Genomic DNA, 22,392 nt, shown 5'->3' on the forward strand with positions numbered 1-22,392 from the left:
GAGTAGAGACACAATGGGTATTTGTTTGGGAAAGAGAGTACCAGATTAAACCTCTCACAATGTCATCAGTGAATCTTTTCACTTTGATTTGAAAGTCATTTATTCTTCTTCCTGCATAAACAGAGCTTAACCTTTCCGACTATTCACACATACTTTGTCCCTTTTTGTGTGTTCAGAGCCCACCGACGCTCCCACTGACCTGAGGGTGTCAAAGGTTGACAGCACCAAGGCCAACTTGCACTGGAAGCCCGTGGACCTGAGCTCTGTGCAGGGAGAGTTCAAGGAGTACAGAGTGAGACTGGCTGTGTACTTTTTGTAATGATAATGAAGTTACTGCAGAGTTATTCTGAAAATAGATCCTCAGTTTGCTGACTATTTCTCCGGTTTAATTAATCTCGTCACCCTCTTCTGCACTGTTTTCCCACTGACCACTTTCTCATCCTTCTACTTTTCAGCTGTACTACTGGCGTGAGTCCAGTCTGGTTCCGGGTCTGATGGTTAGTAAGGAGAAGAAGACCAAAGGTTTCTACAGCATCGTGGCTGAGCCGTCAGGCATCCTCAGCGACCTGGTGTCCTACTCGAAATACAAGATGTTCCTGGTTGTGACCAACAACCTCTTTGAGGGTCCACCCAGCAACACGGTGGAGGTCACCACCAAGGAGGGAGGTGAGGACAAGGCCCTCGTAAACTAATATACCTAAGAGTAGGGGTGCAATGGCTCACAAGAATCATGGTTCAGATTGTAATTTTTAGAGGTGTGCCGATTATTGTTTTTGTAGTTGTTTTGTTTTGTTCAGCAGCTGGTCTACAACGCCTCCAGACTATGTTTTAGCACCACCATCCAAAGAAATAATTTCAACTGCCCCGAAGTCAATGTAAACCGTCAACAATTCTAATATTATCCTTCTACTTTGTTCAAGAAATATATTGGTTATCTGCATAAAACACTCAATTCAGATTCATTAGTAGTCTTACTGATGTGTTATAAGCTCCTTAGAGCTATTGTTAGGAAGTTAAACAGTTCATAATTCATCTCTAATATCTATTCATGTTGTTGAACAATCAACAGTAAAACTGTTTTGTGTGTTTGTAGTGCCAGATGCTCCGAAGTTTTTCAGTATTAACCGGAGAACTTTTGACACCGTCCACCTTGAATGGGACAAACCTCTGGAGCCCAACGGCATTCTGATTGGATACCAGCTCAAGTACCAGACAGGTGAGCTGCTCTGATCCTCTCAAACCAAAGGTATTCACACAAGGGTACCTTTCAAACCTTCAGACAGAAAGCATTTTTTAACTTGGTGCTTCCACTTGGTGATGATTTGCTTGAACATTATGACCTGTAATGCCTATGTTATACTTGTGAGTGTGCGAAGTTCCATGAGGGTCCTTTAGGATCCAGGTGATGTAAATGTAGTCATCAGAGGGTGTACGTGAAGATTCAGTGCTCGGACATCCGCGTTGCACCAATTTGTTGTGATCACACGCATTGCCCCAACACTAAAAGTGGTAGGATAGCAATCTACTGTGCATGTAGATTGCTTCCTCCAAATTGACTCCAAAAAGTATTATAAACAGAACTACTATAAATAAAGTAAAGTATAACTAGGGCTCATATCTCTTTTGAGGGATTTGCTTTGTTTTATAGTTTTTATTTGAGTAAGTTGTATTTGCACCACGCAGCTCTGCAACACAATACAATCAGAAAGGCTTGACCCAAAACAGTTTAACCCTGTTGCCAATGAAGGTGAATGCACTCAAAATGTCTGTTGTATTCAGCCACTGCATTGTGAAAGTGCTGCTCATATGTTGTCAGTCAGATGGAATTTCTGTAAGGAGGAAGTCTATAGTTGCAGCAGTACAAGACTCCCCCAGATTAATTGGGAATAATTGTGATAGCAAGCCAACCCATCTGTCCCTCTCTGTCATTCTTCTGTGAATGTGTGTGTGTGTGTGTGTGTGTGTGTGTGTGTGTGTGTGTGTGTGTGTGTGTGTGTGTGTGTGCAGTCAATGGCTCCAGAGTGGGTCGTGCCCAGTTGGAGACTCTCCCCCCTAATGTGACAGAGTTCACCCTCCGCCTGCCGGACCGATCCACCCGCTACAAATTCTACCTGTCAGCGTTCACCCAGGTGGGAGCAGGGGTGGTCTATGCTGAGGAGTCCCCTCACTTCGCCAATGAAGGTGAGTCTTTCTACATTTGAGAATTTGACAATTTATTTGCCAAAAAAGATCTGACATTCAGCGCATCCCAAAGAAAAATTGAAAAATCTTGTTGAGAGGCATCATAATCACCAAAATTCACCAATGTTTACATTATAGCCAGTGACAGAAAATATCACCTCACATTTAATAGTCGATCAGCCCACCACTTTTCTTACTGTATATATTTTAGCCATTGATTTTAAATGATGAGGATGAGGCAGTGACCTATATTTTTCTTATTGTCGACAAATCCCATGAAAAGACCCAAACCAATAATGAATGGCCATAGCCAGATATATCTAATTCACAGTCATAGAACTCCATCGTTCACATGGAGAACTCCATCGTGTCCAGCTGTCTTAGAAAAGGACTGAGTCCTTTGTAAAAATGAAACTATGTATTTTTGAGTTTAAAAAAAAAATGTCTTCAGAAGGATCCAATGGGGGTTGAAAGCTACAGACAGAGTAGGGAAGTTGGACGGTGATGAGAGGCAGTAAGAATCAAATCATATTCAATTCAATTCAATTCAATTTATGTTTGTTAGCCCAAAATCCCAAATCGCAAATTTACTTCAGAGGGCTTTACAATCTGTACACATACGACATCCCCTGTCCCAGGACCCTCACACCGGAACAGGAAAAACTCTCCAAAAAAACCTTTAACGGGGAGGAAAAAAAGGAAAAAACCTTAGAGAGAGTGTACAGAACGAAAAGCACAACAGAGTTACAACACATTTAATGCATATCCTTGAACACGTTTCACTACACTCATCAAGTTGAAATTGGCCTTGAACTAGATTATAGATTTAGATATTTAGAAGTTCAACAAGATCATGTCTGACCCTGTTTACCACTTACTGGAATTGTCCCTTCAACACAGTGTGTCCAACGTTGTCTCCTAACTCTGAACCTTCACTCTGCTGCATTGTGTCTTTTACTGTGTAATTACACAATTACTAGCCCTTTTTCTCTGCATAGAAACCAGGTCGGTCTTCCATAGTGCGTCTATATAATGAGAATCACTGTGTGTAAGAGAAACGGAGGCATAGGAGTAGAAAGAAAATGAGATCGTTGCCCTTGAACACAGGCCTCTTTGTTAGGGTATCAGATGGAGAGATAACTGCTCTTTCTTTGATGGATGACATTATCAGTGTGACTCACGTACATACACACACATTGAGACACAGCTGGATCAGAGGAGTTATCAACATTTGCAAACATTTTAGTCATGAATGAATCACCTGAAAGGTTGTTTCACAGCTTTTTGCAATTGCCAAGACACAGAAAATGGTACTTGTGGCACAATTATAGAAGGCACTAACTCATGTAACCTCTCTATGGACCAGCCGTGTTTAACTATAAGCACAATGTCTGCTTTACACTAAGTTTGACTTGAAAATATCTACACGCTGTTATACATTATACTTACTCAAAACTAAAAGCCTTTGTGTGTTGTCTGCTAAACATTGAAATACCACACTTATCAATCAATTGATTATCAATCACCTGCACCTCGAATGCACCTGTGAAAACATCTGTAACTAATTAGATCACTTAGAAATTAAAGCTTGTTCTTTGGTGTGAGCAACAATAGAATACATTTTGGAGACATTGGTGTAATACTAGTATTTGTTACCAGAGAGGTACTTTTCTAACTAAAAACCTGTGAAGCTAACATTAGCAGAGTACGTTAGCACATCATTAATTAGACGTTACTGTGAGCAATTTTGATCAGAACTGTTTCTTCAGTAGAAAGTATAGTTCCAAACAGAAGTCTGACGGAGGCATACACTGTGAACCTTAACAGACTACCATCAGTGGTGAATGAGAACCTTCTAGCTGCTGTCTTGTGCTTGTTGTCCCTCTGTGTCTTTCTTACACCTCTCCCCTGTCTCCTGTTTCCACCTCTCTTTTTGTTGGCAGAAAACCTTACTGATCCTACAGCTCTAGGTAATGAATGAGAAGTGCAGTGTGCCTGCCACCTTTCCCCCACCCTCCATATCTCTATCTGTCCATCTTAACACTGAGCAGCAGTGCAGTCCACCTTCACCTTCTATTATCCACTGAAGTGCACTACCCTGCAGCTCACTCTGGTGGGCAACAGAGGGATAACTACTTTTACATAATCATATATATTGTTTTTTTTTTTTTCTATGCAAGGCCTGTGTATGGTACCCTACAGGAAGCTATTCCATGACTGGATATTGGCTTTTTCATTCACCATTAACGTTAACAATGAAAGCTTCAAGGCACAATCAATCATCCGGCCATCACTTTATTGAGTGACAGATGTTCTTAAATGAGGATTAACACTACGACGACCAAATTTACAAAACTAAGTAATGAAGGATTTTCTGAAATTGTAAAATGTTCGACACAACTAGACTGAGTTATGGATATAGATATGTTGACGTGCAGGCTCACTAGTTAAACAGTGATACAACAGATGCTCAGATGAGTGTTGGACCTTTAGTTGGTTCTCAAACTATTTCCAATTCAAGATTGCGAACTGATTGGGTGATCGGTAGACATGAAGTACTTGTAGAGGTTGATGTCAAAAATGACTCAATCACATCTAATAGTTATTTTATAGTTGATTAATGTATTGTTTTTCCGATTTAGATTAGTTCAAACGCACTTTAAAAAGTCAAAAATAATAATAAGGTATGCATTTCTAGGTCTGTTTAAGCAACTCAAAATCAAAACGCAAATCAAAAATGATATGTGTTGTTGCTATTGGACTGAACTGCTGTCTACGCTCCATTTTCTTCCTTTCATCTTCATCACCTCTCCATCCTCCCCCTGTGTGTAAAGCTGCTGGTTACCTGCTGCTGTGTGCTGTCAGGGATTGAAGAACACTCAACATGCTCAGGTTTCCCTCTATGATGCACACAGTTAGTTTTTTGAAAATGAAACATATCAGAACCATCATAACACATATTTCACAAATCTTTGGCATCATATTCTACTATATAATCCCCCTGATACCTGCTGTAGAATCCTGCCTCAAGCCATTTGTATTTATGTTGACCGTTAACCTTCCTGAACCGATCCCTGATGGCGCACCTGTACAATGCTATCTCTCGACGCCCTCTTCCTGTCTGCCATGACACGCAACTTAGCCCTGTGTAGCGGCTAATGCGTTTTGTTCTTCAGTCATCGTCATTGGATACAATGTCATGATGACACTGCTGTTTAGGGAGTGTGCGTGTGTGTGGATGGGAGGATGCATCAACATGTCACATTTTGAGGAATGATGTGACTTGTTGAGTGTGCTGGGCACAAACAAAACATCAGCACTTGGCTTGTGCCCTCACTCATCGGCTTGATCACCTCGCTTCTGAGCTTTTCTCATAAGTCACGTCACTCTGCCATCTTTGTCCACTGCTACTGTTCATTTGGTCCATTTCTACATCCAGTACTGAGGATTACAGGTAAGGCTGTTTGGAGCTTTGGGCTGAATAGGCTTACCTCACGGGGCTGTAACGGCTCCTGCACATGCTGATGTTCCCATCATCCCGTCGTACTTTCTCTTTCCATCGCATGGCGGTCTGAGGTCATGCTTGGCATCTGGCTTGGTGATACAAGCATGCTGGCCGGGTGTTTGAGGCTGATATATGATGGAAATGTTGGGGTTGGGGCCATCAGATCAGTAATGGGCCCTTTAACTGGCTGGAGATGACCTCAACTTCACGGTACTGTAGGAGTGAACAGCACTTAAAGTGGAAAATGATGTACTGGTTCTCAACCTGAGCGGAGCCTGACCCCCACAAGAGTGCACCATAGTGTCACAAAAGTCACAAGATAGATAAGACCAGGGCTGGATGCATTCTTTTTTGTCTTCAATTTATGAAAATCACAAGTTAAATTGGTTACTATTTAATCAGACAGCAAGTAAAAAAGACCTGAGTTAGTGCCATTTTCGATATCTGACACTTTTCCCAACTCCCAACATAGTCTTAAAGTCCAAGTTGAGGTAACCCCAGATGACATCATCAGCACCGAGGCAAACCCCGATGACATCATCAGGGGTTGTTCTCTCAGATATTACAAAGTCCAGTCGATTCTAGTCAAGTTCTTGTGGCTTCTCCAGAGATCTAACCAACTCTCTCTGTCTCAGGCTGAGTAGTACTTCCCATAATGAGTAAACTGACATATATATAATTCACCAGTGGGGGGCCCCTTTAAATGCAACACAAATACTTGATGAAACAGTTTGGCATTCTCCAAACCAGCTCTTATTAAATACAGTATGCTCCTTCAAGGAAACCCAGCGATATGTTGTAATATCAGCATCTGTCCTCTTGGTGGCAGTGGATGCTAGGTCCCTGCAGGACAGTGATGAAGTGTGTGTGGATCCCAGCAGAGATGAAGTGGGAAACACTCATGTGAATACTGTGATCATTTATTGACTCATGGTGCCTTAGTGAAGCGTGTGATGCTGCTTGTGTGGACTCCCTCTCGTGTGTCACTGTGTGTGTGTGCCTGTTTGATGTTCCTGCTGCCTTGTCTTTAACCCTCTGCTCTCTCCCTCCTCCTCCATTGTAGTCGAGCTTACGGATGCGTCCGTGGCTTCAGCTTTCTCTCCTACTCCTTCTCCTCTTGCTCCTCTTACTCCTACTACCATCGCTCCTACAACCATTAGTACCTCAACTTCTGCCACTCCGACAACTCCGACTTCTACTACTACTACTGCTACTACTACTCCTTCTACCACTACTGCCACTACAACCGAGGCGTCCACAACCACCACAACTCCTGAGCTGGTCACCTTCAAGCGTACCGATCAGAATGTGTTGGGTACATGCTGTTGTCCCACTATCGTTTCTATTGTCTTTCTAATATTTTTAGTTGACCATGAATGGCTTCATAGATATCAAAAGACAATTGTCTTCTCCCACCTGACCAAACAGGAGACTACATCAGGGCTGCATTCCGATAAGCTGTGCTGTACCTACCGTACAAAGAGTGGGGAATTACTTCAGAATATTGGGATGTAGCCAGCAACTATCCTCCTGGTCAGGAAGTGAGAATCCAAACTTTTCTTTATGATTGAATGGATGTTGATAAGTGTAAAGGTCTTGGAGAAAGTACCCTTCAACACTTTAGAGTGATGAGGGTTGTGATATTGGCAGAGCTCATCTTTTTCTTTTTAGTTTTTAGTCCACTCTGAACCAGAAGTAAGCATTGCAATTAAATGTTTCATGAACTGAAAAATCCTCTGGAATTTTCTCATGGGGGAATTTTCTGTCCATGAACATATAACATTTACTTGGGTTTTGAGAAGACCATGATCTGGATGATCATTCCTGTAGATAGACTCCCTTAGTGCTAGCACCATGCATAGGTCTAAATAGAGCCCTGTTTATGGTTGTTGTAACTGTGCAATCTCTGCCCTTTGCCCCTGACCTTTAACCCTTTACCCCTGACCCCTCCCCCTTGTGTAGTGGGCCGTGGGCGGGAGATCTGGAATGTGACGGTGGAGTCTAACAGTAACTACACTAACGTCAGCTGGAGACACAACTTCCCGGCCGGCAGCAGCGAGTTTGTGCTAGAGTTCACACTGGACAGTAAGAAACCAGACCAAGCCTACATTGAGCTAAAGCAAGAGCTAGATCTGAACTTCTTTATTAAAGGCTAAAAGAGACAGGGTAGTGAGATAAAAAGTCAAAAGGAGCAGGAGCAGACAAAGGACAATATTTCAAAGATCAGGCAAAACAGATCTCAAATTTATGAAAAGATCGGGACACTAATGAGAATCTACTAGTTTTGGTAGGTTTTAGACTTGACCAGCTCTCATTTTAAAGCCGCACTATCAACATCTTTTATATCAACAATGGGCCAAATGACTGTGTATGATGGTGTTTTTCTGGTTGTAGTAATGAACCCAACTCTTCAGTTCCCATCAGCTATAGAGCATTGTAGCACCTTTCAACCGACTGCTTTGGTAGTCAGGCCCTCAACTTTACTGTTTGGTTTATTCTCACGGTTGTTTCCGGGGCGTGTAAAAAGTCTTTGCGACACACGTTAGCCATGTCAACTTTACAAGACCACAATATGCCAAATTTGCGTGATCTTTAGCTTGTTTTGGGGTTCTGTCCCAAAGTGGCAAATAAACCCAACCTGATTAATGCAGCTTTGAAAGAGCTGATCATTTATAATTTCACTTTTAGCGACTAACAAAATCCAGTGTTTGACAAAAACTAGATTTGTTTAATCTTTTTCATTGCTGGGGATTAGAGAAGTGACAGGATGTGAAAGACACCTTGATCTACAGCAGCACTTGAGCCCACTGTTTCAGTTCAACTTTATTCACAGAAATCCCCACTAGACGGAAATGTCATCATCTGGCCCCATTCCCTCTTGAATGAAATTCATTCCTGTTAGCAGCAGAATTTGATTACGATTACAATATGAAATAATGGAAAAAACTAAAGAATGATTCAGAGGCCTTCTCATTAAATAATTGATGCCTTATTTTTTTCGTACAGACTTCTATTACACCTCAATGGCAGGTTTTTGTTACCCCAAAATTCCTTGCTCTGGGGGTTTTGCTGAAATGTGTCCTTGTCTTACCAAAGCAACCTTAATGGAGAGCTTGTTTTGCTGACAAGACAAGCAAGTGATGAGGCCAAAGCATTCAGAGGAAACAGAGGACACCTGCTTCCAATGTCATCACAATGGGCGTTATTGGTGGTCAGCCTCATAGAAATATGGTTTAGACCTGCTACACCTACAAGTAGATTCAGAAGACCATTATCATCGATTCACATGATTGATCACTGATACAAGAAGACGAGGGCGATGTCATGTGAGGTAGTATGAAGACCAACAAAGTCCATATGGGACTGCGGTCAGGGCCAATACAGGACTTTCACCCAGGAAACTGCGGTACGTGTCCCATGTTAAACCAAAAGTCGGCCTGTTATTATACTGTAGTTTTTTTTCATAAATTCCGAAGTATTTATTTGAACCAAACCCACTATCTTTTCCTAAACTTAACCAAGAAGTTTTATTGCCTAAACCCAAAGTTGTTTTGTTTCAACTCAAAATGTTAATTTTCACTTTCACATCATGGTGACAGTTTGGTTCGTCTGCAGCATTACAACGGTAGCGGTAGCCGCTGATAACACCCATTCACGCCCAAAGAATGTCACCAGAGATGGCCTTTAACAGCAGCAGCAGTAGCTGCTGCTCCGTTGGCCTGTTGTTTTACTTTTTATTGAAGGATGTGATGTTTGCACTTTAAAAGGCTGACGTTTCGATCTGTTTAAAAAAGCAGAAGCCACAACATACCACAGTCTGTGTTTCTGTGTGTCTTTCTCTCTTTCTATCTCTGTCTGGTCTTTATATGTTGGGAAATGTTGATCGTCATGTCACTACTACCTTCCTGTGCAGTGCTCCATCACAATGGTTTCTTTCAACACGCTGCCTGGCTTCCAATGGCTCCTGTGCCCTGTGAATGAGTTGCTCGGCTTGCTTTGTCTGAAATGCTGTTTGAATGTATCACTTCTTTGGCCATCCACGCTTCCATAATCACTTGCTTTTTGCTTTGGATTGGGTGTTGAGCACTCTTGAAGTCTTGCTTTTTTAAAACACATCATCCCTCCATTTCTGGAATCCCAGGACTGGTTGAGATTGGATAGTCCATCACTTATAGGCTCTCTGTTATTGCTCTCTACCAATTCAACAGTCTGTGATCTTTGATTAAGAATGGAAACAAGGGAGGATGTATTTTTCATGTACTTGGGGAGCGGCTTTAATTCCTAATGATATCTGAATGTGAATAGAAAGAGAGAGGGAGGGAGGAGAGGGGGATGATGAGACTGATCTAATGGTACCCACCCCTCCCACCCATCCCCTGCTCTCCAAGGTCAAATCTGAAAGCTTTGACTCTAAGTGAAGAGTAGCAGGAGGCCTGTGACACTCCCCCACCTCCCATCATCATCTCCTCATCCTCCCCGTCTCCCTGACTGTGATGCAGAAGTCTCTGCATGTCTGTCAGAGGAGGGTTTAGGATGATGCTTCGGTGGCATAAAACAGAAAACTGTGTCCATGTATAGGCCGCTACATATTTATATTCTAACTTTGATATTTTCAAAAAACTGTCTTGACGCAGTAAAAGTGAGCTTCTTGAATTGAATCCCAAGTGTGACCAAAGTTCATTTAATGTTTGATTTAACCAAGCGCTTTTCTAGTCTTCCGACCACTTTAACACTACATGTCATCATTCACCCATTCACACCCATTCCTGACCATCAGGACTCTAACATTCATACACATTCATACACCGTAGGAACAGCTACGGGAGCGATTCGGGGTTGAGTGTCTTGCCCAAGCACACATGGACATGGACTAGTGGAGCCGGGGATCAAACCACCGATCCTCTGATTGAAGGACGACCCTGCTCTACTACTGAGCCACAGTGGCCCAGTGAATAAATAAAGGCCTAGTGGCCGCAGCATTTGTTTATTATTTTATTTGAACTACATAGAGAACCGTGCGTTATCTGAAACAAGCTAGATATCACTGGCATTTCACATATTTCTAATTTCCCCTGTTTTATCAATATATTTAAACTTATTTAAGTTGCTGATCTGTTGAACACATCCTCCACGTTTGGCTGTTTCTTAATAAATTCAGGATGAAGGACATTTCACAGCCTAATCCATGGGTATGACAACAGATTTTTTTCAAGCTACCATAAATTAAACTGAAATTATGCCCACTTTTGCTGCACGTATATTTCACATTGAAATCCTTCCAGCTGCTCAAAGGGCATAACTCATCCTGTTCCTGTTGCACTTTTCATCGTAAACATCTGCAGACAGTTTTGAGTTCTATTGACAGTAGCTAAGCAGTCTAGTAAAGTCTCATTTACCACTCCCACCCACCCTTCGTGGACTTTCTTGCTTCTATTACTCGTTATTAAACCACTAAAGTTTTAGAACAATGTAACTTTCAGTAATGGTCACTCAAAAAAGACATTTGAATCATTTTTGCTTTCAATTAAAAACATAAAGATCACCATGCTGTGTTTACAATACAAAACCTCAACCTTGGCTTCACTCATAGCACTACATTGAATAAGTATGTAAAAAAAGGACTGGCATGTCTTCTCTGGTGTCTGCATTAGACGTTTTGCTTGGCTGGTTTTAGGGCTGGTGATAACAGCATGGCTTTGGAATGAGTTCTGTTAGATGACGTCAACCTTGACGAATGGTTGACAGCATGGTGCATGACGTCACCACCTCGTGCTGCCCCTTCCTCTCACTGCAACCTCAGAGTCATGCTCATAGCTCAGCCATGTCATGGCCAACACATCTTTCCACAGGAAAGATGCAGGTTGCTGTTGTTTTTGTTTTGTCCTCATGGAGATAAGTGTGGGCCTGTAAATGATTGAGACAAAACAATGCTTTGCCACCTTCGACCCTCACATTACCCAAGTTGGTGAATGGAGAATTTCAATTCTACCCGGTTTGGTTGTGTGAGACTCTGAAGTCCACAGTGTAGTGGGTTTGCCTGGAGGAACACCTGCTCCTTGAGCCTCTATTCTTCCATTCTCATTTTCAGATTTCTGGAGAACTTTGCCCTTGAGAGAAAATATAGCCATAAAAGAGTAAATTGAACCAGAATGTGTCAGCAGCACTGAGCTTCAAAGAGTTCCACCTCATACATAATGGCTAGACGTACTAAACCACACCATGGGTACGCTTCTAAACTGTAAAGAGTCAGATCTTAATGATGGGGATGGTCACTGCATTGTTATCAGTCTCAATTCACTTCAGTGACCCTGCTCTGACTGAAACCAGTCTCTCAGCATAGCATCGTGATGCCATGACTTTTGCTAGTCAGCGCAGCCTTTACTGTGGAACGAAGGCCACACCCCCTCGAGTGTGATTGGCCCCTTTCTTGTGTCTTCAAGGCGACAAGTCGGTGAAAGTTGTACCGGTGAAACAGCAGCCCCCCGTTTCAGTGGCAGATCTGATCGCAGGCGCCAAGTACCAACTGAGGGTTTACTCCCATGAGCTCAACAGCATCAGCAGCAAATCGTTCATCTTTAAGACCAAACCAGGTGAGGCCCCATCTGGCCAGGTGGAACCGGGGTTCCAGCCAGGTGGGCTACTCTGGGTGCAAGTCTTACAGTAGTCGTTTCTACGGTAACTCAGTCAAAGCTGGGTGAGTTATTATGGTTTGTTTTTTTTGTTTCCATGCATGTTCTCCTAAAGGTAAACTCAAGTGAGTCAGGATAAGACTTCTATTTTTGGATGTCATCAACTTTGACTTGGTTGTCTTTATGAGCAGTATCTAATGCACGAGTGGAAGTAAAAGTAGCGTTCCTGTGAGATGGAACTTTGTGAATTATCACAACTCACATGTTCTCTTCTGACAGGTAAATGCTCATATTGTTCACAAATGTACCTCCTGGTTCCTCTTTGATTAGTTTCCATGCACGTAATGAGTAAAATAACAAGTATAAGCTGAATATACTGATGTGCACCTTAAGATCTAAATATCTGTAACATTTCAGAGTTAGAATGTCTGGCAGCTGTCAAAGAAGGTGTGTTCTTTTAGGTTGTACTGAAATTCTTTCTGGGAACAATTATTTTCACACCACAAACCCTTGTACCCCACCTCAAATCCACACACTGTGTAATGGGAAAGAAGACAAACACATTATTGCTAGAGATACTGGATATGAGCTCAGGGCCAATAATGAGATGTTGGTTCTGAGTTGTTGACTTCTGCCGAGTACTCTGCGATGAAAACAGCTTGTCTGATGTGTTAGCTTCGGACTCATTGTGGTCCTGAAAAGCACTCACTGTGATTCCCCTCTTCTTTCTTTTCCCCTGTGTGTATATGTGCCTCCAGCCTACATAGACCAGGTAGACATAGCCACTCAAGGCTGGTTCATTGGCCTGATGTGTGCCATCGCCCTCATTATACTGATCCTCCTCATCGTCTGCTTCATCAAGAGGAGTCGCGGGGGCAAATACCCAGGTAAGGCCCCACACTGAGGCTTTGACACCCACTAGAAGACCAACGTTAACCCCACAGAGTCGTCTGAAAAAGGTCCACAGGATGGATTGAAGCTACATCAATACCGAGCAAATGGGATGGAGTCAGTATTCTGCCCATTGTAAACCTCCTGGGTAATTCAACAATATTATTAGGTGGTGTAATGGCGATGAATAAAAATACTGCATTTCAATTTTATTCCTCAGAAATGAGATTGTTTTGACAGTTTGGGAGATTAAATTCCATTCTATTCACTGAATTGTTCAAAAATGATTGCTAAAACAGTGAGTTAATTCAATTTACTAATCAGACTCTAAGTTCTGTCTGCAATAACCAACACAGCAACAGCATTTGAAATCTTCTGATTGGACGTTTCTTAACAAACTCAGTAGTTGGCGCTGAAGTGATTACTGAATTGAGATGTCAGATATTTGAACCTTCGCACTTTTAAACTTAAAGCTTCAGCTGGTAACTTTAATAAAAATGACTTCAGCATCATATCTGCTCAAACTGTCACTATCAGAGGTAGATAAGATAATCCTTTGCTCCTAATGACATTTGCAAGAATCCACCGCTCCCGGAGAAAAACCACCAAATGATGGCACTCATTTTGAAATATATCTAGGTTTTAGTCTCTTGTTGTGAAGATACGTATATGTTACCTACTTTGTTCCATTAAAAGCCAATCTAATACATGCAATCCATGTGACTGCTGCATTTGATTGGTTACTGAGAGAAGTTAAATTCATGAACTGTTTTGAAATGTTATTGTGCTAGGTGTATTAGGGGGAAAACAACAGACCAATAGTCAAAATGTCAGCACCCGCTTTTAATCAGCTGGCACAAAAAAATAAAAGCACAAGTCATCACAGAGCAAACAGCACAACAACACAACTGGCTGCTATTTACCAGGTCAAGATGCACATACATGACAAACAGGATGTTTAACTGATTCCAGTGTAACAGTGTTGAATATTTGATCTGATACTCAATATAATTATTTTTGCTCCCAAACAAACAAAAAATAAAAACAACTATATTTTCCTAAATAGTCGTCATGCGACATTGATGCTGATCTACAATATGTGATGATTCAATGCTTTGGAACAGCAGAAGTTAGAATCGTGTTAATGTTTTGCAGTTTCTATAATGTCTAGGTGGTGGTTGCGTGACTGGTTTCGCAAAATATCTGGGTAGGTAATGTAAAAGTGAAGAACTAACACCTAATACTAAGAATGATAACGGAAAATTGACTAATGAGAGGAGATGTCATATGCACTGAGTAAAACGTGTTTGAAGCACTGACACACCTTACAAATCCAACCCAATACTCTATAACTGCTACTAAAACAGGCTTGCAAGTCTCTTCAAAGGTGCACTGTGTTCCTAATGCATACTACTGAATACTTGAATTACTGAGGCAGAAAACAATACAAACAGTCATGAAAGAATGGAAACACAGTTTCACTTTTTCAATTTTAAATGGCAGCAATTTAATTAAAGTCTTTTAGCAAACATCTTGTATCATGTCCTGTTGGTCGAGTTCGTTCATTTCTTGTGGCAACATAGAGCACAGTCCACATCTGTTTGCTTTATAGCATCAGTTTATATGCAGCCTGGTTCCTAAACAATGCGCTCACATTAAACTAAAGTGCATATGACAAACACGTGTCACATGTATTTGAGCCTATGTTCACGTCACTTATGTATTCACATCTTAATGACGTATATGTCCCACAGGACTTTCACACAGAAAGTCCTGTGTGAAATGAAAACCTTGCGTTAAATGTTTAAAGTTTCATATGTACAGAACTGTATCTTAAGTAACGTAACAAACAGGCCTTTAAGTGAAACTCTTTTACAAAACCTAACCAAGTACTTTTTAACCACATGTTTGACACTGCAACCTTAATCCCAGAGAAAATACTGAAGACAAAGACATGGAACTGTATTACCAGATCAGGATTAACATAATTTCTCTTCAAACTAACTCCAGGAAGCCCTTAACACGTGGATGGTCTTTAATGTCAAATGTAACCACAACAGCAAAATGCTGAACATTGTTGTTCTTCCTTCCTTAGTCCGTGACAAAAAAGATCTCCCCTTGGACCCAGTAGATCAGAAAGACCAGGACGGATCCTTCGATTACCAGTAAGTATATACCACAGTGTGAGCACACTTTGTTTGAACATTGAACGCTGACCTTTGAAATCATTTGAAGCTTGTTTGTTTTAAGTTTCTAGTGATCAAGGGAATTGGATCAGGTTGTATAACAGCTAAGTAGTATTGTCTCATCTTGTATACAATAGAGTGCTGCAGGAATGAGTCCTAAAACACAGAATTGAGGGTTCCCTAATTTCCAAGTCAATGGGTTTTTTAAATGTGTTTTAGGTTAGATACCTGAAATAATGTCTGTGGTTCAGAGATTTTATTTTCTATGAAATAATTTTGCAGCTTGTATTTGTCTTAAAAAAGGCGGTTGCTAACATCTGGCTAAACAACTTCCTCTGCAAAGCGTCATCACAGACTAAATTGCTTTCACAGCCTTGACATGTGACCATGTTTTTTTTTTACTTTTGGGATTGGCCGACAAAAAATATGTCATCTCTGCAGCACCCACAATGATGGGGTACATAGCTTAGCTTACTTTAAAGGGCCAGTGTGTAACATTTTGGGGGATCTTTTGTCAGAAATTGAATATAATATTATTAAGTATGTTTTCTTTAGTGTATAATCGTCTGAAAATAAGAATTCTTGGGTTTTTGTTACCTTAGAAGGAGCTGTTTTTTTCTACATACTGCCTTGTTTTTACAGAAACAGAACAGACAAACCAAACACTGGCTCTAGACAGGGCCATTGCTGTTTTCACGTTTTCCCATCAGCCACTGCAGTTCTCCTACGGGCTTCACAAGCGAGAGAAGTTTCAGTTGGTTGCAATCTGCATCCTCACTGCTAGACACCACCAGATCCGACACATTGGACCTTTAAAACATTATATTCTTAAAACAGCAGAATCACAAACCTGCTATTTATCGGCACTGCAGGAAAGCTTAGAGCTCTTGTTGAAGAAAAAAATCCTTGTTCTGAATATTCAAATTGGCATGGCGTCCATTTCCAGCTCCTTGTAGTGGATATGAGAACTTTAGAAAGATGGCAAAGAGACAGATCCAGCATTGTCACAAGCAAGTCATGGAAGCACAGAGGAGGGTTTTCATGCTAGAAATCGTTTCAGTTCAGAGACAATGCTTCAATTATATAGGAGTTTTAGGGCACGGAGGCGCAGCCTTGATCCATTTGTCCTATAGGTGTGCTAACCATTAGGGCTAGGTATCGACAAATAACCCAGGACCTCGTAGAATTTAAACCTCCAGTCAGTGGAGGAACCGCAGGGTGGGTGCTACGCCACCATGAGTTGGTGCAGTGCAGAGCGACGGCGATTAGCTAGCCAGTGGGACACAGACTTTCCATTCACATGATGGGTATCAAATGAAGTACTCTTATTGGTATTTGTATAGCTAAGGGTACTAGCACTGGTAATGGCATCATCATTTTTACTCATGATTGTTAATGAATCATGGTGAATAGGGCTCCTTCCAACAACAATGCAGGCACATTTGAAAACATATCTAGTTCTCTCCAAGCTGCTGCTTTTCTCCTCAGAGTGAAGCTTTTCAAAACGGCTCTATGGACACATGTTTCATGTTCTACTGATTACAGAACCCACTAAAAAGCAACAGCTGTTGTTATTATCACATCTTTCAGTATGATGACTAAGCATACACAAGTTCTTAACACAGCTGTTAGCCTTAATTAGCTCGTAGCTTTTATGACCTGTGATAACCCCTGTGTTGTGTAATTGGCTGAAGTGAAACAATAAAAAAGGGATCAGAGAGAAAGTGGAAGGCAACAGAAGGCAGATAGAACCTCTTATTATTATCTAGCCAACGTTATCCAACATCAAGTACCATTCGACAGCAATGTTGTTGTCAACCTGTTGACCTTCTGGCGTTTCTATGGATGGCTAGCTTTTAAAAAATGACTGTTTGAATAGTATTGAATAGCTGTCTAGCTCAAACAACTGAGGCACCATGTCGTCCTGCTCGCCATCCTAACACCACCTTTGTAAATCTGGACGAAAGGTCTTAAACCTTTTCCTTATGATAGAAAGCTCATTTGTGTGTTGTGCAGTGGTCTTCTATGAGAATAACATATACAGTAGGGCGAGGATGTTCTGTATGTCATGTGCAGTATGTGTTAGTAAGTGATGTGTCTTTTGCTCCCTCCAGGTCCCACTGATCTCTGTGGCTTCATTCCTCTTAATGAAGAATGAGTCCGTCTGTTCTGTGTCCGTCCGCTTTGACTAAAAAGATGTTGAATTTAACCTGCTTTCTAAATCCAAGCTGCACATGTCATGTTGTAACTCCGCTGTGTGAGAGTGGCACTAACACTTTTCTCTCTAACTGTAGACAGGAATGGGAAAGGGCCTCTGAATGTTGTTATTGACTTTGGATCACAGTATGAATGCCTCCAAAGAGGCGCGATCAGCATTTATTATCACCTGCTGTGCATAATACCGTGTGATTCATTTTATCTCCAGTGTGTGAGATCCTGTTTAGCTCTTTAATCAATAACGAGTCTAACGTTACTCTAATACCAACCCTTCTCTTACAGTCAAGGTCATTGCTTTGCTCTGATTCTGACCCAGACTCCACTCAGTTCTTTGGGTGTGTGTGTGTGTGTGTGCATGTGAGGATTTACATGCATGTATCATGTGGAGTTTGTCCTCCTCCTCTCCTCTTTCTCTCTCTGCACCCCCTTCTCTCTCTCGCTGTCTCCCCTGTGTCCTCACGTCTCGTCCCTCTCTCTCCCCCACGCTGAAATGGGTCGTCTGTCCCTGACAGGAACGAAAACGAGAACAGGTACTTTGGTTTTCAGCACGGCATCTCTCTTGGCCTGTGCATGTCGGGGGGAGCAGATGTTTCCCCTGAGCTGGGGAGAACGTGGGCTGGATGAGGTGTAGCTGATTTAAGGAGACCAAACAGGATAATGTGCCTGATCAATGCAGGGCTGGCTCTTTGGTCAGTCTGCAAACAGCCTTCATTCTAGACGTAAGCAGCAGTAGTCCAACTGGCTTTTAAAGCACTGCTTGAACAATGTGACAGACATGACTTAGCCAGAGTGATTGAATATAATTAGCAGAGATGAACAAGATTCAGTTTGTGCCAGGCTTTGGTTCCTTTATGGGTGTCAAACTGTCAACCAAACTATTTCATCTTAGGCCAGGGCCCCTTGGCTATGCAGCATTCTGGTTCCATGATGGTCACATGACAAGTGACACAGACAGGGCAAAGACAGACAGACAAAGTCGAGCTTTGGTCAGTATCTATGTTTATTGCACTCATAAAATATGCTGCTGAGGCTGTATTAATGTTCAGAACTAGATATAAAATGCCTGTGCTTAATCACAGCCGTGGTTCAGCCCAAGTCTCTCATAGAATCACATGGAAAGAGCACATTAGCAGCCAAAGCTCAATTAAAACACACAGACTATGGCCCCCTGCAGCACAGTCAAAAGTTCCATATACAGTATTCTTTTATTGTATGGCTCGAAGCTGCTCTTTACAGAGCTCAGTATTGGAGCATTATTACACAAGTCCATTCATCTTAATGGGATATTGCCTGTGCATTTCCGTTACCCTGAGTTGCACATGGATCAGTCATAGAGAAAGAGCTTGTCTGGAGCTGTAAAAGGCTCTTCATGGATCAGCTGTTCCAGCAGAATGAGGGGACGTGATCCCAGAAAGCAGCCAGAGAGAACAGTAGAGGAGCAGCCAGAGGAGGTCTTGTCCTTTTTTTTTTTGTTCCAGCCAAAGACACTAACATGTTTTTCACCCTTCTAGAGGTTAATTGCATTGTTTTTTCTTCCGCCGGCTGACATTTAAAAAGCATCCGCCACCAGGTGCACAGTGTGAGAGATGGAGAGTGAAATCAATCTGTGTTGTAGTGAGGGCAGAGAGGCAGGATGATCTATGTTTGGGACGATTTGACACCCTTCAGGAAACTGGTTTAGGCAACAAAGAACTAGAGAACAATCTCGTAGGACAAAAGAGTGAACAAACAAATGTTGTGACCTTAGATCTATGAATCTTAGCAAATACAGTAACACTTTCTTTGATGACCATGTCTATAATGATTTATAAACATCAATTTGTATGCGTTAAAATCTGCTTTTGCACTGTTGAATTATACGTATAAGCACTCATACATATTCATAATGCTTTATAACAATAATCATAACACATTATAACGTTTTAATGACGTTTAATGACTTAAAAGGTCAAGTATCATACTACTTCATAATTGCTGGTCACTGATTGACATTTATTGCAAGGATCATAGTTTGTTGTAACTCCAATAGTTGTAACACAGAATAATCTTTTTCTAAAGCAATATGATCACTGTTATAATGCATTCAATTGTGATAATCAGTTACTCTAAGTCAGGGGTCTCAAACTCAAATTACCTGGGGGCCGCTGGAGGTAGAGTCTGGGTGAGGCTGGGCTGCATCAAGTATTCCAAAAAAAAGTACAACTGATCCAATCTTCATTAATAACAGTTCAGAACATGAACGGTTCTTCAGAACGTGAATGGGTTCTTCAGAGCGTGAACGTGTTCTTCAGAGCATGAACGGTTCTCCAGAACATGAACGGGTTCTTCACAGCATGAACGGTTCTTCAGAACATGAACGGGTTTTTCAGAACATGAACGGGTTCTTCAGAGCATGAACGGTTCTTCAGAACATAGGCTTCTCTTGCCTACTCCTTGCTACCAGAGACCTGGCAGCGCTTCCTCTCACACAGCTCAGCCACATTTGGCTTGAGGGAGGAAGCAGTTGAGACCCTCAGTATGGCTTGAAGATGCTCATGAGTAAGTTTGGACCTGTACTTTGACTTATTAAAGTTCATGGTTGAGAAGAGCTTTTCACACAGATATGTGCTCCCAAAAAGGCACATGGTCCGCTTGAACATCCTGGAAAGCTCAGGGAAGGTGGGGGGCAATTCTCTCAAAAATTGTCCAAGCTTGTCTGCTATTCCACTCACCTCCCTGAACTTGGCTTTGAGTTCAGAATTGCACTGCAGGTCAATGAGCTCCATTTGAAGCACAGGAGGGGCATCTTGCACATCAAAGGAGAAGGGGTCAGCAAAAATTTGAAAAGTGGCTCTGTGTGTCTTGAAGTCTGCAAACCTGTGATCAAATTCCTCCTGTAGGTTTACAATGGCATCAGCATACTTCTCACCACTGAATGGTGTGCACCCATGAGTGCCTTGCATGTTGGGAAATGGCAGAAGTTTGTCTGAGAGAGCTGGGCTTTCCATAACACAAGTTTTGTGGAGAATGCTCTGACGTTGTCATAGGCAGCACTGACAAGCTGCCCTTGGCCTTGTAACTTCTTGTTCAGTACATTCAGCTCCTGTGTGATGTCAACAAGAAAAGCTAAGTCCATGAGCCATTTGGGATCACTTAGCACAGGAACAGCCATCCCATCCTTCTCAATGAAGGCTTTCACTTCTGCTCTCAACTCAAAGAACCTCTTCAAGGCGTTTCCCCTGCTGAGCCAACGTACCTCGGTGAAGTAGAGGACATCCTCATATGCTGACTCTATTTCCTCCAAAAAGGCGCGGAACTGCCGGTGCTTTAAGCCCCTGGATCTAATATGGTTGATGCATTTCACAACAACAGACATCACATTGTCAAACTTCAGGCATTTGCTGCAAAGGGCCTGCTGATGGATAATGCAGTGCAGAGCAATGGCCTCCTCCACACCCTCCTCTTCCAGTTTTCTTTGAACAAGTGCCACCAGTCTGTCATTCATGGTGCTCCGTCGGTTGTTATTCCAGCAAACCTCTTCCATTTTAAACCGGCATCCACAATGGCATCACACAGCTGGCGGAATATCTCCTGAGCGGTGGTCTGGCCATGCATTGGAATCACTGTGAGCAACTCCTCCATCACTTCAAAACTGTCATCAACTCCGTGGACATACATTGCGAGCTGCGCAGTGTCAGTGATGTCTGTGCTCTCATCAAGAGCAACTGAGAATGCACAGAAATGTTTGGCTTTCTCCCGCAGTTGATCATATATGTTACCTGACAGGTCAGAAATGCGCTCTGCCACTGTGTTGGCTGAAAGGCTGATGTTGCTAAACTGATTCTTTTTTTCCGGACAGACTATACTTGCAGCCTGTAACATGCAAATTTTTATGAACTCGCCTTCTTTGAATGGCTTTCCCGCCTTGGCGATCATCTCACTCACCACGTAGCTCGCTTCGACTGCCGCGTCACTCGCTTTGCTCGCTTTCTTAAAAAAATCTTGTCGCCTCAGTAAACATGTTTTAACCCTTGTGTTGTCCTGGGGTCATTTTTGACCCCAGGACAACACAAAATGTTCTAAATAAATGAGATCATATTTTTGGTTTAATATTGAATGACTTTTCCTAATTTAATGGGGACAACTGGGTAAACACAAACTCAACATGTTGATATGTAAAGTTATATGTAAAGCCATTAAAACACCCAAAAAATATCTCTTTCCAATTTTAGGTATATCAGTGAGATTTGATGGTGATCTGCATATTTTTCCATAGTCCCGTAACAGGGATTCTGGATGTATACGGGTTTGGGTGTTGGGGGGGTTGTTTTATTTAAAAGGCTATTTAGGTAGTCAACAAAAAACTAAGTACCTGACACATAAACTTGGGTAGCAATTTTAATTACAATAATGTTCTGCAGGTTCAAATTGCTGGGGTCAAAAATGACCCCAGGATAACAGGTGTTGGTAAATTTGAAGGTAACAGGAGGGTTAAATGTTGCAGAAATGAATGTTGACATGTTTTATATGTTGAAACACAGAGGTGAGTGATAATTTATACTGTATGCTTTATAAACAGTCAAACCTGACAGGGTCATTTTTGACCCCAGAGGACAACAGGTGTGATTATGTGCTGCCATTAGAAAAATTCAAATGATTCAAGAACAGCATCCTCACTAAACTTTGATATGTACCTCTCTGTGATAAGTCAAATAGTAAAAAATAATATAAAGTCAAAATAATTCATTGTTTCATTGTATTTTCACTCAAAAACAGGGTATACTTTTATGTAAACAAGGTCTAT

At 41.8% G+C, this 22,392-nt stretch overlaps 1 protein-coding gene across 22 annotated transcripts in view; it reads left to right on the forward strand.

Annotated features, from left to right (window-relative positions):
• The window catches only part of nfasca (neurofascin homolog (chicken) a), a 166,526-nt gene that overhangs the window by 131,978 nt on the left and 12,156 nt on the right, over positions 1–22,392 (forward strand). For 7 of the 22 annotated variants that reach the window (XM_031875560.1, XM_031875561.1, XM_031875566.1 and 4 more), the window contains 11 exons: positions 177–292; positions 456–666; positions 1,094–1,216; positions 2,008–2,181; positions 4,125–4,151; positions 6,750–7,001; positions 7,649–7,771; positions 12,127–12,276; positions 13,074–13,202; positions 14,378–14,413; positions 15,302–15,371. In XM_031875560.1, coding sequence (XP_031731420.1) covers positions 177–292; positions 456–666; positions 1,094–1,216; positions 2,008–2,181; positions 4,125–4,151; positions 6,750–7,001; positions 7,649–7,771; positions 12,127–12,276; positions 13,074–13,202; positions 14,378–14,413; positions 15,302–15,371 — 1,411 coding nt within the window. Of the gene's footprint in view, positions 1–176; positions 293–455; positions 667–1,093; positions 1,217–2,007; positions 2,182–4,124; positions 4,152–6,749; positions 7,002–7,648; positions 7,772–12,126; positions 12,277–13,073; positions 13,203–14,361; positions 14,414–15,301; positions 15,372–17,506; positions 20,264–22,392 lie in introns of those variants that run through there. The other 15 variants (XM_031875579.1, XM_031875580.1, XM_031875581.1 and 12 more) reach the window with 13 other exon arrangements.

Source organism: Anarrhichthys ocellatus, unplaced genomic scaffold, assembly GCF_004355925.1.
Source record: "Anarrhichthys ocellatus isolate YVR2014 unplaced genomic scaffold, GSC_Weel_1.0 scaffold92, whole genome shotgun sequence".
Classification (NCBI taxonomy): domain Eukaryota; kingdom Metazoa; phylum Chordata; class Actinopteri; order Perciformes; family Anarhichadidae; genus Anarrhichthys; species Anarrhichthys ocellatus.